This window comes from Siphateles boraxobius, unplaced genomic scaffold (genome assembly GCF_051911475.1).
Source record: "Siphateles boraxobius isolate OS27281-9 unplaced genomic scaffold, OSU_SipBor_1 2, whole genome shotgun sequence".
NCBI lineage: Eukaryota > Metazoa > Chordata > Actinopteri > Cypriniformes > Leuciscidae > Siphateles > Siphateles boraxobius.
The window spans coordinates 10,581,742-10,599,961 of record NW_027508810.1 but is presented as its reverse complement, the minus strand read 5'-3'; the positions used below and the strand labels follow the sequence as shown (position 1 = coordinate 10,599,961).

At 40.4% G+C, this 18,220-nt stretch overlaps 1 protein-coding gene and 1 long non-coding RNA gene across 5 annotated transcripts in view; one reads left to right on the top strand and one right to left on the bottom strand.

Annotated features, from left to right (window-relative positions):
* LOC143744413 (uncharacterized) overlaps positions 1 to 18,220 on the top strand; it is a 396,113-nt gene that overhangs the window by 361,202 nt on the left and 16,691 nt on the right. The window lies entirely within an intron of this gene.
* The window catches only part of LOC143744403 (solute carrier family 4 member 11-like), a 45,503-nt gene that overhangs the window by 14,363 nt on the left and 12,920 nt on the right, over positions 1 to 18,220 (bottom strand). For 2 of the 3 annotated variants that reach the window (XM_077235876.1, XM_077235875.1), the window contains exons 2-14: positions 16,221 to 16,265; positions 14,702 to 14,745; positions 13,977 to 14,196; positions 13,733 to 13,814; positions 12,303 to 12,426; positions 11,932 to 12,135; positions 8,862 to 8,946; positions 8,627 to 8,752; positions 7,480 to 7,593; positions 7,252 to 7,384; positions 6,833 to 6,906; positions 5,266 to 5,485; positions 4,920 to 5,026 (exon numbers count right to left, since the gene is read on the bottom strand). In XM_077235876.1, coding sequence (XP_077091991.1) covers positions 4,920 to 5,026; positions 5,266 to 5,485; positions 6,833 to 6,906; positions 7,252 to 7,384; positions 7,480 to 7,593; positions 8,627 to 8,752; positions 8,862 to 8,946; positions 11,932 to 12,135; positions 12,303 to 12,426; positions 13,733 to 13,814; positions 13,977 to 14,196; positions 14,702 to 14,745; positions 16,221 to 16,265 — 1,578 coding nt within the window. The remainder of the gene's footprint in view (positions 1 to 4,919; positions 5,027 to 5,265; positions 5,486 to 6,832; positions 6,907 to 7,251; positions 7,385 to 7,479; positions 7,594 to 8,626; positions 8,753 to 8,861; positions 8,947 to 11,931; positions 12,136 to 12,302; positions 12,427 to 13,732; positions 13,815 to 13,976; positions 14,197 to 14,701; positions 14,746 to 16,220; positions 16,266 to 18,220) is intronic. The other variant, XM_077235877.1, reaches the window with a different exon arrangement.

Here is an 18,220-nt window from a genome sequence, read left to right as displayed (position 1 = left end):
GGTGACAAGAACCCCAGAGGATCATAGATGGAACTAACCACTGAGAGAATTCCTCTCGTGGTAAGAGGTCTATCCTTGACTACCACTTTGAATTGAAAGGCATCCGATTCAGCACACCATTGCACTCCTAATGCACTTTCCACTGGCAAAGTGTCACGATCGAAATCCAAATCCTTTACCTTTTTCTCTCTGTCCTTCTCAGGTACTACACCCAATACAGCACGGCTGTTGCTCGTCCATTTTGTTAAACAAAATCCGCCTTTAGCACACAAACTAGTAAGATCCTTGTACAGCTGAACAGCATCTGATTCGGAAGATACGGAAACAAGGCAGTCATCCACAGAAATTATTGAAAACGACATCCATTGTCTTGGGGTCGAATAGATCCTTTTGATCCATTGCACATTTCCTCAATGCAAAACTCAAGCAACTTGGTGATGATGTATCCCCAAATAAATGAACCACCATTCTGTATTCCTCCAGACTGCTGTTTACATTACCTTCTGGCCACCACAGAAATCTCAAGAGATCACAATCTTCTGGTTGAACTCTGATTTGATGGAACATGGCCTCAATGTCTGCCATCAGGGCAACAGATTCCAGTCTAAAACGTACAAGTACACTCACCAGTGAACTGGTTAAGTCTAGACCTTGTAGAAGCTTGCTATTCAGTGATGTACCCTGATAAGAAGCTCCACAATCGAACACAACCCTGATCTTGTGTTTTTGAGATGATATACACCGTGATGGGGCAAATACCACTGCTGATCTTCTTTAGATGTTCCTACCATTTCTTCATGAGCAGTCTCTGGAAAAGTGTACGAGACCCAGTCACACCGACCCCTTGTCTTCTTCCATCCTCAATACATTGAACCTCGATATTGTTACACTGGTGCCGAAACCCGGGATGGAAGAAGGAGCCGCCGCCAGATCATCTCCGTCGCCACTTGAGAATATCATCCACGCGCTCGCTGGACTCCACCAAGAGCAACATCGGGCCCTGATGGACGTAAAGGGAGAGCAGGGGCGTGGCTTCGAGATGCTCCTCAGGGCCCAACAAGGGGACCGCTAACTGTTCCGGAGCTGGATGGACCGGGAGGTTTGGGCCAGCCCATCAACACCAACTTCCGCCTCGGCCGTACCCATTCCCCTACAGAAAATGGGTCCCAATGACAATCCGGAGGCATTCCTCTACTTGTTCGAGAAGACGGCCGAGGCTGGGGGCTGGCCCCTCTTGGCTGGCAAATGCGGCTGATCCCCATGCTGTCCGGAGAGGCACAGATCGCCGCACAACAACTGCCAGTCCAGAACCTCCTGGTCTATCAGGACCTGAGGGAATATACCCGTTGGTATATTGGACGAGGTCGAGGGAATAATCGATCAGGTGGTACTGGAGCAGTTCATGGCGAGGCTGCAAAAGAAGACTGCGCAGTGGGTCCAGTGCCACCGCCCGACGTCGCTGAACCAGGCCATCCAATTGGCGGAGGACCAGCTCGTGGCATGCCCGGGGGTCGGTGAAAGCCTGCCAACATCTTCTCTCTCTTCTTTTTCTTCTTCCTTTTCTTCTCCTCCTGTTTCTGCTCCCAAGTACCGAGGATCGGCTCCGCCCAGACCAGCACCAAGATGGAGGCCTGAGGGTTGCCATGGAGCCAGGGTTCGGGTCCGAGGCAATCACCTCGTTACCTCGCGACCGGCGGCGTTTCAGCACCGACACACACGCTCTCCCCACGCCAACCTCTTGACCCAGTTCCCGCCATTAGAGCGGCAGGAAGGTCTGGGCCGGCCTGTTGGCGTTGCGGGGACCCTGGGCATTTTGTCGACCAGTGTCCAGTGATGGAGGTAGGGACATTGGTCAGGGTTCCCGACACACCGCAGGCTGCCCCCGGTCATGGTGGATTGTACCAAATAACTGTGAGTATAAAGGGGGGTACGTATCAGGCGTTGGTGGATTCAGGTTGTAACCAAGCCTCGATTCATCAACCGAGGCATTGGATAAGAGCCGCTTAGTTAAGGTGAGGTGTGTGCAGGGGGAGGTGATAGAATACCCTTTAATGCCAGTCATTATCCAATTCAGGGGACAAAATTATAATGTGGAGGTGGCGGTTAGTCAGCATCTCCAGCATCCGCTGATTTGGGGAATCAATTGGCCAGGGTTTAAAACTTTATTGGGACATTTGTGTCTGCATGCTTCTGGGACAAAAAGAAAGCGGGGAAGAGAGCAGTTGCTCAGGTGGGAGAGGCTGTTCCGGGACCATCGGAGCCTGTTCCGGAGGAACGGAGCGCGATTGAAAGAAGAGATCTTTCAGAGCGTGATGATTTTCCTCTGGAGCAGTCCCGGGATGAAACGCTTAAAACTGCATTTGATCAGGTCCGCACAATCGACGGGCAGCCTCTTCACCCAGACCAGCCTCTTTCATATCCTTATTTCGCGATTATAAAAGATGTATCCGGTGACCCAAGACACCCAGTCAAAGCAAGATACAACGCAATTGTTAGTTCCGAAAAGCCGCCGGGAAATGCTTTTTCAAGAGGCTCATTGTAATCCAATGGCTGGGCATTTAGGGCAGACGGCGACACTCAATTGTCTAATGACCTGTTTTTTTTTGGCCGGGCATTCACGAGAATGTGCGCAAGTGGTGCGCCTCTTGTCGTGAATGTCAGCTGGTAAATCCGCCGGCCAACCCAAAAGCACCTTTGTGTCCTCTTCCTTTGATAGAGGTCCCCTTCGAGAGAATTGGTATGGACCTCATCGGGCCATTAGAGCGATCTGCACGGGGGCATCGCTTTGCTTTAGTCTTAGTGGATTATGCAACGCGATACCCAGAAGCAGTGCCACTTCGTTCTATTTCCGCGAAGAGCGTGGCGAGTGCATTGTTTCAATTGATCTCCCGGGTGGGAATCCCGAAAGAGATTCTCACCGATCAAGGCACGGCGTTTATGTCACGTACAATTCGCAAACTTTACGAATTGTTGGGCATTAAATCGATTCGCACCAGCGTCTATCACCCACAAACAGACGGGCTGGTGGAACGTTTTAATCGCATGTTAAAATCCATGATTCGGAAGTTCGTGCAGGAAGACGCCAGGAATTGGGATAGATGGCTAAACCCCTCTTGTTCGCTGTACGCGAGGTCCCCCAAGCCTCCACGGGGTTACCCCCTTCGAGCTTCTCTATGGGCGTCAGCCCCGCGGCGTGCTGGACGTGCTTAGAGAGACTTGGGAGGACGGACCTTCGAATAGCAGAAATGAAATTCAATATGTCATGGACCTGAGCACAAAACTCCACACTTTGGGGCGGCTCTCTATCGAAAATTTGTTACAGGCCCAGGACAAGCAAAGTCGGCTGTACAACAGAGGGGCTAGACTGTGAGAATTTGCACAGGGAGATAAAGTACTTGTATTACTTTCCACGTCCAGTTCTAAATTACTCGCAAAGTGGCTAGGACCGTTTGAGGTTAAACGGCGAGTTGGAGATCTCAATTATGAGGTCATTCAAACAGATAGGAACGGAGCACGTCAAGTTTATCACCTTAATCTATTAAAAAAAATGGAACGAGGTGGAGTCAGTGATGTTGGCATCGGTGGTGAGAGAGAGAAGGACTGGGATCTCTTCAACACATGGACTGAGCGTACTCTGGACTTGCTGTTTTGTGGAACGTGCTATAGACTATCTATGGTGAAGGCGCTCATGCGCAACTTTGATTTGTCTTCCGAACTAAATAAAAGTCTACGAGACCCAGCCACACCGACCCCTTGTCTTCTTCCATCCTCAATACATTGAACCTGGATATTGTTACAATAATGAAATAAGTGCAACCTCTGCAAGACAATAAAAAGATCTCCCATGTTTCCTCACAGCCCATTCTCATTTTGGACTCCTTTTTTATGTTTTTTTTAGATCTAATTTGCCCCTACTTTTATTTCTCCTTAGGTATTTAAGGAGATACATCTGATACACTGTTGATGCTAAAATGAGAATTATTTAAAAATCTCAACTAAGTCTCCTAATCTTAAAAAGAGCAACTTCTGAGCCATAAAATAATGTAATCCTACAGTCTTGAAAGAGATTGCAGCAAGACAATAAAGAGATGTTCTACGTTTCTTCTACCACATTCTTAGCTTTGACTCCTTTTCACACCAATATTTCTCACATCTCATTTGTATCTATTTTTATTTATCCTAAGGAATTTTAGGGAAAACTTCTGTTGTCCATCAATGCTGTTGATACTAAAATGTGAGATATATGAGAATCACAACCAAGTCTCCTGAGCTTAGGAAAAGCAACCACAGAGCAATAATTTTTTCCTCTGGGTAAAGATTGGGTTGGGATTACATTTTCGGACAGGAATGTTGTTACAGGATCAACAAAATATGTTGACCCAGGAACGGATATAACTGCTGCATATAACCTGTCAAAATTATGACATGCTATCTGAGGCATTACAAATACGGCCACCAAGTGAACTGACTTTCCTTGAACTTTGATTGAATGTGCGGAAGTGTGAAAGAGATTTGAGAGCTGCGATGTATGGGATGATTATCAATAAATGATTTAACTTTCAAACAATACCTTAAAAGACTTGAAATATTGCACATTGGTTATATGGACTACTTTTATGTTTTTCTTTTTTGTCAGTTTTGAAACTTGATGGCCCCAATTTCAGCAATATTGAATTTCCTGCGAAATATTTCCTTTTGTGAAAATCATCCAGGCTTGGAATAGCATTATGGCAAGTAAATGATGACAAAATGTCATATTTAGTTGAATACTCAAGTTCTGATTGGTTGCAAAATTATTACATTCAGTGTTATTACAGGATGAAATCAGACCTAACGCAAAGTCTACAACTGAAAATCATGATATACTCAAAAAAGACAACATGATCATTTTAGGTGATTGTTTTGACGTGAGGGCTTACGCTGAATGCCAACGAAGAGGTAGGAGCCCACAAAAGAGAAGATAACCACAGAGATCGGCAATGCACAGTCTGACACCACCTCCCTGACTTTAGCATGCAGGAATGGGCTGGAAAGAAACCAGAAATTAGAAAATGCAAAAAACACTCACATCAGAATTTTGAGCTTCTGTGGCCATATAAAAGAGGGGATTCCTCATTCTAAATAAATAACCATACTTAACTTTTTATGTGAATCTAAGTCATTTCGTTTTTTTTGTTGTTTTTTAGCTTAAATCAAGCACAGGTAAGAACAGATGACCAAACATGAGCAGCTAATTACAATTACAGTTAACCATCCTATAATTACCTTCTCTTGATGAGGAACAGGACATAGCCCAGCCACATTGTTCCCAGCATCAGCAGTAGGCAGAGAATTGGGCGCTCCCTGGTGCCCAGAAGCATTGTTACAGGCAGTGAGCCTAGGTTCTCTGTTCCGTTCACTGTCTGATGAAGCATTACACCCAGATGATGCAGATCCTCTGCGCTTCCATTGACTAATATAGGGCCATGGTAATATTTATGAAATACTGAGAGAAAAGAGAGATACAGTGGTAAGAAATAGAATAGGTTAAATAGTAATAGAATAGAATAAATAGAAACGAGTGAGCGCATATTTATATATATATATATATAGTATTATATATCTTATTAGATGTAAAACATATAGTGCACCCAAAAAAATTCAAATCTTTCTCCATTTATTGACCCTCATGGTGTTCCAAAAGCATATGATGCTGCTCTTTTCCATTCAATGAAATTTAATTTAAGACTGGGGCTCTCATGTAATACGAAACATGTATTGTTCTCTGATGAGTCCATCTTCAATCTCTTTTACACATCCACGAGAGTTACAGTGTGGAGAAGATCCAAAGAGACTTTACACCCAGACTGTTGCTGTCCAGAGTGAATCAGTGATGGTTCAGGCAGCAATATCATGACATTCCCTACTGTGCTTGATTCACTGCCATGAACTACAGAACCATTGTGGAATACAATGTGCACCTAATGGACGGTTCAAACATTGTACCCTGAAGGGGGTGCCGTGTATCAGCATGATAATGCATCAATACACACAGCAAGACTAGTGACACAGTGGTTTGATGAACATCAAAGTTAAATCTCCCATTTTTAGCTTTTAACAGCCTTAGTCTCCATTCACTTTCATTGAACAAAGTGTAACATAAAATAATTTTTTAGACATTTCACGAGTTCACACTTACGAATGATCAGAGAGTAAATGGTTATGCGTATTTGGCGTACTGTCTGGGGGGAGGGCTCCGAGCTCGGAAATTGGCCCGAACCCAGAGTACTCCCCCACGTATCTTTAATGGAAGGAATTAATCTTTAATTAAGGAAGTTAATCAGGCAAGTGTGAGGAGATTGGGTGGTGGAGGGATGCTGAAAACTGTCGAGGAATATGAGAGAGTCGACTGCGTATATTTATGGGCTTTACTCATGCTGATTGAGTGGACCTGTTGATTACTGATTGCTGACAGCTGTTTGGAATGACTTGATTGTTTGATCATTAGAACGTGATCCCCCCCGAACCGTGTTAATAAAACAAAAGTGTCAATGTTTTTTTTCACCAAAACTGATTATTTACCAACATTCTTTAAAATATCTTCTTTTGTGTTCCACTGAATAAAGTAGGGTGTACAGGTTTGGAACAAAAAGAGGGGACAAAATTGTCTTTTTAGGGTGAACTATCCCATTAAACCATTTTACATAGAAATATCATCAATAATGTTCCTAAAATACATCAAATAAATTCCCTGCTAAATCCACATTAATGATTTATTTCTAAGATATTACAAGCAGTGACATTTCTCTGATATGAATATGAGTTCCAGCAATGTTCAGAGCTCTGAACTTACTGTTTATGGTGCCTTTCAAGGCGTCACCCACAAAGGCAATGGAGATGAACAAAGCTATCACTTCTTCTGTGGAACTGAGAGGACACATAGGACACAGTGAACAACTGATCTTCCCTTTTATCAAAAAAACAGAGCACAAACCAAGACATAACAACAAAATCGGGGAACGCCACAAACGGAGATTACCACACACATGACATTTATGATGTTTATGCTAGAGAGAGAGGCCACAGCAGAAGTGTCAGAGTCATATCAGAATGTAGCGTCTCCCTGAAGAGATTTTATATATCAGTTAAAGAAATCTAGATTGGTACATTTTCTCAAGAAAATTAGTGAGGTGCTTGTTTCTATAAAATTCTCATGCAGAATTCCGTATAAATAAGGGGAGAAAAAAATCACAATCACTGCACTGCACTGACCGTTTAAAGAGCTTCATAAACAGGCTGACATTGAAGATGCCTCCTAGTATGAGGAACAGACTGTTCCAGAGGCCAATGCAGGCGTAAAATGCAGGAAAGTTGAGGTCATAGTCATCACAGATGCCTCTGATAACTGCAGTGTACAAACAAAAGAGAGAAAATAACTGAACAGGGCTCTGAGAGAGGCAGTGCACTAACCTTCTTTTCTTTATAAGAGACATGCAGTACCACTGATGAAGATGGCTAGAGGTGCTGTGGTGAGAGGGATAACCAGCGGAGACCCAGAACAAAGAGAGTAAATCACTCCTCCAATACTCTGACCAATTATAGTCTTCTGTACATCTGCAGAAAGGCAAATAAACCACCAGGGAACACATGAACTCAAAACTGCCAAAATACCCTTCTAATCCATTTGGAAGCTGGTAGCTGGTGTCCAGTGGCCGGTTGCACCAGCTGTGTGTAAGTTACAACTTAGCCTAGTTTTGACGTAAATGGGCACTAAGTTACAACTTACGAACTACTAAATATTTTTACATTGCATCATTAAACTTAGTTTAAACGTAACTCTACGTTCCAAGTAAATATTTATGGCAGCCTCCGATCAGGAGTAACGGTTGGAATAAAATATCAGACAGACTGAACTGCATCAATAAGCTCTTCTTTTAGCTGACAGACTTCAATTCTTTAGACATATATGATAATGCTGACATTTACACTTGCTTACATTTTACATTATGTGAAAAGATAACTTTGCTAGCGGCTCTTTACACCAACCCATCCTAAACAGTGACGCTGTGTGCATCGGTCCATGTTGTGTATGTCAAATATCAGTCATAATAAATAAACGTAATACTAATATCTTGTGTTTTTTGTATCAATATTTATTTATTGATCCTTATTAATTTCATTTCAAATACAGTTTCTGAATGTTATTTACATATAAAAACACTTAGGCCTATGTTATTCATGATCAAGTATCGTATTTAATGGAAAATTATTTTTACTGTAGTAACGTGAGCCAAAAGAAGTTAGAATGAAGGATAAACTGAAATTCACTGCGTTTCAACACAACTTCTGCTCACGTATTTGAAGACTGCTATTGGTTCATCAAGGCTAAACGTCATATTATGCGACAACGCATTACTTTACGGAGAGCTTACGACCTACTACGTTCTACCTTACAAACAAATGGTCCAACGGAATATACAGTAGTAAACTAGCTAACTAAGCCTCTAGTGTGGACTTTACGTTCCAATTTAAGAAAGAACTTACGAACGGCTGGTGCAACCCTACCCAGCTGGTCAACCATGATCTAGGCCAGATAGGTCCAGCTAATGTCCATAAATGTCTTAGTCATATACTTTCGACTACATACCTATCTCTCCTCGCGTGCTCTCATCATTCAGAGACCCAAACGCAATCGCTGGCAGCAGGATAGCAATGTAGAGGAAGATGGCCGTGGTGGTGTACTTCAGCAAAGATCTGTCAGAGCCCAGAATACCTGGAGAGAAACCACACAGCAACAGACATCTCAGCCTGAGCAACAGAGATTTCTGTTATTTTTAGTAAAAGTGAAGTCAAGCAGGGACTTGAGGGAAACTGATACTCGCCATCTGTGAAGTCGGACAGGTACAGTGGAAGCCTGCGACACAAGTCCTTATAAATGCCACGACCCGCTCTGAGGAAATCTTTTACCTGGGTGCAAAAGGAGATTTGGAGGAAATTGAATATGCTGAATAATGTTTTATATTTATTATAGCAGAACTCATAGAATCTTAAATGCTTTAATGTGTCCTTATGTCCTGTATGTGAGATTTTCAAGAATCTCTACTGAATTTTATGGTGATTGTTATCACAAGATGAAAAGTTGTAAAATCCTTGAATATATTTGTTATCAAAATGCCACATTGAAACAACTGCATGGTAAATGTCTTTTATTACGCAGTAGGAAAATAAATGAAATGGGATATTGTTTATTGAACCTTTAAAATAATTACATTAAATGGAATGTGTGAATAATCAGTGGATCACTTCATCATATTGCACATTCTATAAATATGGTAGGCTGTGAAACGTGTAAATTTAGTCATTTTTTAACCAACCAAGCACCTGGAAGGTTAATTAATTAAATATATATATATATATATATATATATATATATATATATATATACACCACCTTCCAAATGCTTGTGGTCGGTAAGATTTTTCAATGTTTTTGAAAGTCTCTTATGTTCACATAAGCTGCATTTATTTGATCAAAAATACAGTATAAACCATAATATTGTAAAATATTATTATAATTTAAAACAACTGTTTGAATATATGTTAAATTATTAAAAAGCTGAATTTTCAGCATCATTACTCCAGTCTTCAGTGTCGCATGATCCTTCAGAAATCATTATAATATGATGAATTGCTTCTCAAGACATGTTGTTTATGATCATTAATGTCAAAAACAGTTGTGCTGCTTGAAAATTTTGTGGAAATCATGACGTATTTATTTTCTGAATTCTTTGATGAATTGAGAGTTTAAATGTCTATCTTTAATTTGAAATACAAATCTTTTGTAACATAATAAATGTCTGTAGTCTGTATACTATTTTTTTTGATCGGGTTATTGCATCCTTACTGAATAAAAGTACCAATATCTTTAAAACAATCTAATACTGACCCCAAATGTTTAGTGTACGTTTAAATAATTAATGTGTAAAAAAGCGTTATTAATTATGACAGGTATACCCTACGTTATAGGGACAAAATATCTCCACAAAGATGGCAAACCTTGTTCTTGTGGCGACATGTTTAGATACAGAATATACAGAATGTACAGTACGGAAATCATTATGTCTATGGAACCCAACATGTGTGTACCATAAATTAAAGAAAATTATTTTCTTGATAATATTTTTTCTTAAGATACAGGTTTGAAGATTGAGCTTGATGAATGGCCTAAAATTTGTAATAAAAAAAAAATATATATAAAAAAAAATTAGATAATTAAATTACAATAAATTATTATTATTAGTAGTATTATTTTTAGTTATTATTATTTAATGGAAAATCATATTGTAACTCTTATTAATTCACTATGCAGACCGTGACAGATGGGTGGGCCTGGATTAAGTCGAGGTGGGCCTGAATCTAGGGTTTCTATATTTTGTATTATCTTTACTACTAGATAGGCTATATTTATGGAGATGAGAAATAAAAACCGCACTGTACTGCTATGATCAGCTGTTCGGCCGTGCTTTCAAGGCCGAAGCTGACCGATAGGTTTTTGTCACATGACCTGCGGTGCGCTTGCAGAACTCTCTGAAAAGTTGAGATGTTTTCATCTCGCCACAGCATATAGGCGCGCCTGGAAAAATTAGCCCGCTGCAGCCTGCACGACATGCCTATGGCAAGCCAAAGTATTCACAAACGCCTGGTCAGGCGTCTGATTGCACACTGACCCGTCAAAAGCAGGCGGGACGCGCGATTTGCCATAAAAGCGCGTGTTCTTAACGTGCACTTTGTGGTCACGGAAAACGCGCGTCAGAAACTCGTGGTTTTTGCATATCAAACAAATTTCAAATTATGTATGAAACCTTATTGTAAAGTGTTATCGGAATTACAACTGGAAAATTTGCGAGATGTGTATCGCACGAAGGGACTGTCCGAGGTGCTGAAAAAAAAAACAGTGAACGTGAAACCGAGAGTTGTTTTTCTTTTCTTGTTACAAAAAACACTTCTGAGGCATAAAACACCTGCAGACAGAAACAATCTAATTTAAAAAGCAGATCACACGTCGAGGACGAACGTTTGGATGCAAAAACCGCGCGTTTCTGACGCCCGTTCCGTGACCACAAAGCGCACGTTAAGAACGCGCGCTTTTATGGCATATTGCGCGTCCCATAGCTGTCGAAACGCACACCTTTGACGAGTCAATCAGACGCCTGACCACGTCTGTCGCGACCGCGTGGCTTCCATTATGAGCGCGTACATTTGAAATAACAAACTTGAGCGTGCAAAAGACGCGATATGTGAACGGACCCTTAGTCTTTTTTCTTTCCAAGACATGGTGTTGTGAACAATGAGACTTGTCCCCTCTCCTTGCAAGGGTGTCAAAGTCTGGACAAAATATGTACAGTGACATGACATAACCGCCAGATTCAAACTGTGCGTTCTCGCGTTGGCTGGCGCTGAGCCAGAGATGGACGCACTCAGCGCTTGTCTTATATCATATAAAGTGTTCGGTGGGCCGTATATGGCCAAACTTAATTCATTATTATTATTATTATTATTAAAATTAAAAATTTAAATAGTTATTATTAAGCTGATTGGGTGGGCCTCTTGTCAATCTGGGTGGGCTATAATACTGCTATAATCAGGCCAGAGGTTTGGGTGTTTGGGAAGATCTCAATCTTTACTCAAAAGCTCTTCAAATGAATCTGCAGTACGGCTGTTGTGCGATAGGGAATTTTGTGGTTGGTGCTGGTGGGGCACATACACCCTTACATCTGTGTGGGGAAGTTTTTATTTGGTCAAGGTTTAGCATAATGTGAGGGTGGACTGTATGTGTGAGGAGTGCACCTAATGACCCACAGAGAAAACTGAACATTAAGATAGCAGGCAGACTGAGCAGATAATTGGTTGATGAAGCCATTTACATGCCCCTGAGCCTCTCTCAGATTCAGACCTTGAGTGGTTTGTTGCTGTGTGGGTCGGTCTCTTCCTCCACCGAGGGCTTCTGGATGGCAGTGGAGAGCTGCTGCCTTTGAATCACCAGCTCGTGCTTGAAGTCCTCCTGGGTCTTAGTTTCCAGCAGTTTCTGTCTAAATGAGATGTCTGAGAACAAGGTGGCAAAAGTACGACCGAGCTCTATGGCAGTCTTTGTACTTTTCTGCAGGGTAAGAAAGAGGAAAAATCTAAAGAATCTTAAATATAGTGTAAAAAACTTACACAGTTTGAAATAACTGCAAATTAGGAGACAACCGTTGATTTACAATGATTTAAATTTGTGTTTTTTTCACTTTAGGTTATGATTGGAAGATGAAAGGAACGGCTTACTGTTCGAGGCGGTGCCAGGATGAGGATAACATAGCGGACCTCACAGCAGTTAACACCCCAGTTCTGTGGCCGCTCCAGACGGGTAATGCAAACAGATCGTCTCTGAAGAGACTTCACGTTACAGCTGAATATAAAAGGCCACACACTTTTCATCAGCCATATTTTTAAAGGGCCCCTATTATGCTTTTTCAGATATTACCTTCCATGCAGTTTGTTATATAGCCGTTTGTGAATGTAAAAGGTCTGTAAAGATTAAAGTGCACAATAAATGGAGTTGCCATCCAAAAGAGAGAACCGATTCTGAACTACCTCAAACGTGTCGTCAGTAATTCCAGTCTTTCTTCCTGCTCAAACTTATGTAGGTTTGTAACACATTTGCATAATGCCAGCCTATTTTCTGCTCGTGAACAGCATCTACTCTGACCCTCAAACACTGTTGTTGTAGCTTAGGCCCGGAAGAGTTTGGTTTGTGTTGATGACATGTCAAGAAGACGTGGTTTTCAATGCTGCAAGTAAATCCACTTTGCAGCACTTCGAAATGATGAGGACTCGAGCTCAAACTGATACGGTAAAACCGACGCCATAGTTACTGTTTGTATGAAGTTGTGTAAGAAATGCTGAGGAAGATCTAGAGCCGAAATTCAGATATGGTAATGGATGTTTGGTTACCAACCTACTGTAAACAGTAGACCAATCACTACAGACTGGGCCATCTGACCAATCAGAGCAGAGTAGGCTCACGGAAAGGTGGGGTTTAGAGAGACTGAATCCTTTATCAAACTGTTTCGCACACTGTGAGAAAATAGGTGATGCTGCAATGTATATTATGAGACACTGTTTTTGACCTTGGGTGCATGCAAACCTATTGCAGGAGACCAAAAACAAAAAAAGGTACAAATAAGGAATACTGTGTTAAATAAATATTTTGTGTGCATCTCAGTTGCAATTTTCTAGCATAAATAGGATGCATAAACTTTAGCATATACAAAACAGCATTATATTAGCCATGAGCCAGATCAGGTATCTCTGAAAAAAAAATGTGAAAAATAAAAAAATGCATTTAAAAAGTAAAATACTAAATTCAATCAATGTTAAATTTTACATGTTCAGCTAAATGTTTAATTGCACCCCATAATTAATTAATTTAACTGCATTATTTAAAATTGTTCAATTATTAATAAATTAATTGGATTATGAAAATTTTGTAATTTGATTGGCTTTGCAATATAAGCAGCAGAAAGTATCGAAAAAGTATGTAAATGTATGTAATACTGCAATAAGTATATTTAAGGCTTTAGGCTTAAACAGTAGTGCAGGGTTCTTGATCTGAAAAAGATGTTATATTTAAAGTATACTTTAAAAATTAGCATCAGCCACTATACATATATATATTTAAAGTGCTTATGTATTAATATTAAAGTGCTACATACAGCACACAGAGCCAGGTCTGCTGGTAGCGAACTCCAGTGGCTGTCGCTGTCACACCCTGAATGGTCTCGGTCAAAAGGTGAACTTGAAAAGACACAGAAAGAGAGAGAAACTGTAAAACCCATTCCCTGCTTTTAAAGACAGTGGGTCTTCCATTAACCATATTCTCAGAGGGGCTGCCCTGGATTTCTAGATTGCTAGACTAGACGACCTGTGGCATTTGGGGGCGAGCAGCCCGCTGCTCACCATTGGCATCCTGTCCTCCAGCATCTGTGAACAGAGCACTCATGACCTCCTCCGCATTGCAGCTGCCCAGCCCGTCCGTAGCCACATGATCCAGCATTCTGCGCAGTACTTCATCCAGGGAGGCTGACTTCTCGCCCAGTAGGATGCTGGCCTGAGCCAAGAACCCATCCAGATCCCGGTGAGGTCTCACCTCCTCCTGGAAATTCATCAGCTTCACATACTGAAAGCGGAAAGAACAATTCGTAAGCTCATCACAAATCATCATTTAGATCCGGTTCTTTTTAATCAGTCAGTTAAACCAATCAACAAAGTGTTTGCATTATATTTACGCATTTGACAAAGTTTTTTATTCAAAGCAAAGCCATGACATTGAAGCGCAGTAGTGTATTTGTATGGTAGTAACAATTAAAATAACTTTTTTTATTTGAATATATTTTAAAATGTAATTTATTCCTGTGATTACTCCTGTCTTCAGTGTCAAATGATTCTTCAAAAATCATTCTAATATGCTAATATGCTAATATGCTTTTAATTGGTTTTCGTAATTATTCTAAAATGTTAAAATTGCTGTACATTTAGTGAATTCCACCTCATAACTTTAGATCATAAAAAAGAGAAAAATGCACTCATTTGCTTCAAATTGAACTGTGAGGCTTCCTAGCCATAAACATATCAATAAAACAAAAGATTTTAATTATAAAATAGCTTTAGTAAGAATGGCTTACTCTTCTTGATGTATGTAGAAGGCCAAATCCTGATACGTCGGTTTCTATTCATATGTAGAAAGGAGAAGAAGAGAAGAAAATAAAAAGATAAATTGTTAAAACCCTTGTGCTGTTACATGGATGTATGAGTATGAAGGACAGACAACTGAGCCAGGCCTCCCAGATGAAATGTTTTCCTTCATTATCTTGGAGCCCTGAACCCATTGTATTATGTCTCCCTGGTTATAAATAGTCAAAGAGTCTCCAAGTCTGCAGCTCAGACACATCAGAAGTGCATTGTGGTCCCTGAACCCTGACACCGCAGTCACTTAGGAATAAGACCTGGCACAGCCTGCTTCCCCAACACATCAGCAAAAATATGAAAACAATACTGATTGTTTTTAAGGCGGAAAGTGAACAGAGATAACTTTTGATGGGTGTTCAAAATGTGGAGGAGGTAGAGATGCTGCTGACAGTTGATACTACTGGGATCCATCTATACCTCAGGCTACCATCACAATGATTTTTTGAGATTTTTGAAGTGGTCTCAAAGAGAATCTCATCTAACCCACCCACGTAAATCATATCTGAACCGCACCACACAGATCTAAACAAACGCTCAGATGCATCACACGCTCTGACCTGAGATGGTCGGCTGAATGGGCGTCTGCTGTCTGTTGCGATCTCGAGTGTTTCTTGTTTCCTCTAGCTCTCTTCTCTGCGGCATCTCGCAGCTCTGACATGTCACAATAGAGCTCCTTAAGTAGGCCTTTCTTAGCTTTAAGATGATTATTATAATCTCATTTCCCTGCCTAACTCAGTCTGGCGTGACCTTTTACAGCTGTTGTAGATGAAATATAGCACAGTGCGTTTGTATAGAGGCTGAGATGTGTTCATTTCCTGTTCAATGAATCATGCTCATTTTCATTTCAAGCATAGAGATATTTATTTAACACTATTTATGGTATGTGACTTCAGATTCATCCCCCTCAAAAGTATATGCACCATCTTTTAAAGCTACGGAAGCCTCCCATGCCCTAATAAAAACCTGTCCAAAACCAGACACACAGAGCAATATAACCATAGCCACCCCAACAAATTATTTCTTTGCATGGAAGAGTATAATCATGACATGAGGTAAACTACATGATATTCTGTGGGATAAACCAAGTTTGTGCAGGCTGCAGCTGTTTGTTTTATAGTTGGGGTGATACGCTGTGAAGTCTGTTTACTCGCAGTCTCTGGTTTTGATGGTATTAACTTAATGTGATACAGTGAATTTGAGCTGGTTATTTTTTTTTTATAAAGTTATGCTTGTATGATTAATTCAGCATTTCCTTTTGCAGTATTTAACACCAATCTCACCAAACTCATAGATGAGATTGGGGCTATTCAGCCCCAATCTCATCTTCAGCCCTCCTCAACCTGTTTTGTTTGTCTTTCATTTAACAGAAAACTTGCTAACAAAACGAGGCACAAATAATTGTATTTCAAAAAGATGCATAGGAACAGAGAAAAAAATATAATGTTTATTTCTCACCCATCCCTTGGAAGAGTTGGCCATTTTTTGTCTGCCCAGATGTGTCTGTGGAGGAAACAGGTCTAAACTGAGCCTTCATCTTCATACAAATGAGTTTCTTCACATATTTCAAGTTGGTCAGAAGAAGAATTACAACACTTACCAAAAAAAGATGGATAGCCAGACGGATAAACAGACAGAGAGGCAGAAAGATAGACAGATAGATAAAAAAAGTTTTTTTTTCCATAAACAAAACTAAAGTCAGCATGAAATTGTCTTTCTTCCTTATAGTAATATTTATACCAGTGAAAAGCCTTCTCGAAAGAGAAAAAATATAGGGTGGGACTTTCCATTGGGCGATTCTGTCCATTGGGAAGTGATTGGATCATTGTTGTTTGCTAATTGCTCATGTGAGTTTGATATATATATTTATATGTGTATCATATATATATATATATATATATATATATATATATATATATATATATATATATATATATATATATATATATATATATATATGTATATCAGCCCTCATCAGCCCTATATTACTGTATAACAGTAATGACAATCTGATGAGAATCACAATTGAAGGAATTCAATGGGGGGAAATTACATTATTGCGCTTGGATGCTTTACAGTAATGAAAATGTGAGGGGAGAATTCAATGCAACTACTTCTAATGTCAGTACATAATCAATGATAAAAAGTTGTAAATGAGCCTTATTATGGCACTGAAGAGGGGCAATAGAGTGAAAAGCAGTCATGAGTCACTATTATAAATTCAGGATCCTGACTCTTACTCTAACCTCAGCAGCACACATTTATTCCAGGCCACCAAAGAGACTGGGATTTAATGGAAATTTCCCATCTTTGAAATGTATCCAATTTACACCAGTCCTGATGGCGTCATGCATGAAAGGCTCGAAGCCGTCACATATTTTTTCTTTTGGGTGGATGGGATAAAGAGGTTATTTTCTGCACAAAAAAATAAAATTTTAAAATTTGATCACAGTCTGTAGGATATTCTTAGCACACCGTGCTGCTATCTCCAATGACCGCAGCTCCACCATCATCCCGCCATCTTTAATTTAGCAGACAACTTGCTTTGTTTCAACAGTCCTCACACTAGATGTGCCTCAAAACACTGTAGCGCTTTGAGCCCTAAGGCAGATCGCTGCCCTTGCAACCCTGCTGGCTTGGACAAATTAATTCAGTTATATCTTTGTGACAAAATATCACTTGTTCCTATATGTATGCTTGCTAAATACTGGTCTACTGCAAAACTAGGTATTTCCTTTTGAGAGAGTGTCTCAGAATAGAAACTCCTCAATTGTGGATTGGTTTGCTCTACAGTCTGGACATGTGACATCTGGGATTAGAGGAAAGATTGTCAGTTCTAGTCTCACTTCAGGACCTCATCAGCCCTCAGGCCACACGAGTCCTGTAATGGCTAGACATACACACTGTACGTGACAAAACCATTTCTGAGAGTCCTTAATGGATCCCTTAAAGCAATGTTCTGTGTTCAACACAACTTAAGCTCAGTCCACAGCATCTGCAGCATGCCGCCAAAGAAAATAATGCAATATCACACAAGACTTGTGTTGTGACACAATGCCCTGCTAATCACAGCTTATTACTCTTGCAAGTGTGAAATGTGATTTGATAAGCAAATATTTAACAGGCAAACAGGTAACTAAGTAAGGAAAAGCCTTCGTCCTATGTCGTAGCTTGCACCAGTCCAAAATGTTATTGATCCGCTTTGAAATCATAGTCAATACGATAGAATATATAATCTTTGCATTCATTGAAAATAAATAATGAATCTGATTAATCGCTGAAAGCTTCTATTGAAAGCAGTGAGGCTGATAACACAAGCAGTGACACAGACAGCAACATAGTGTTGGCCCAGATCCGGCAAACATCTGGTATGTTGTTGTCTGGGGAAGGTCCTTTATCATAAATTAATGTAGCAATCCAAAAATGTCCATGATATATTTGTTTATCCATGTAAGAAT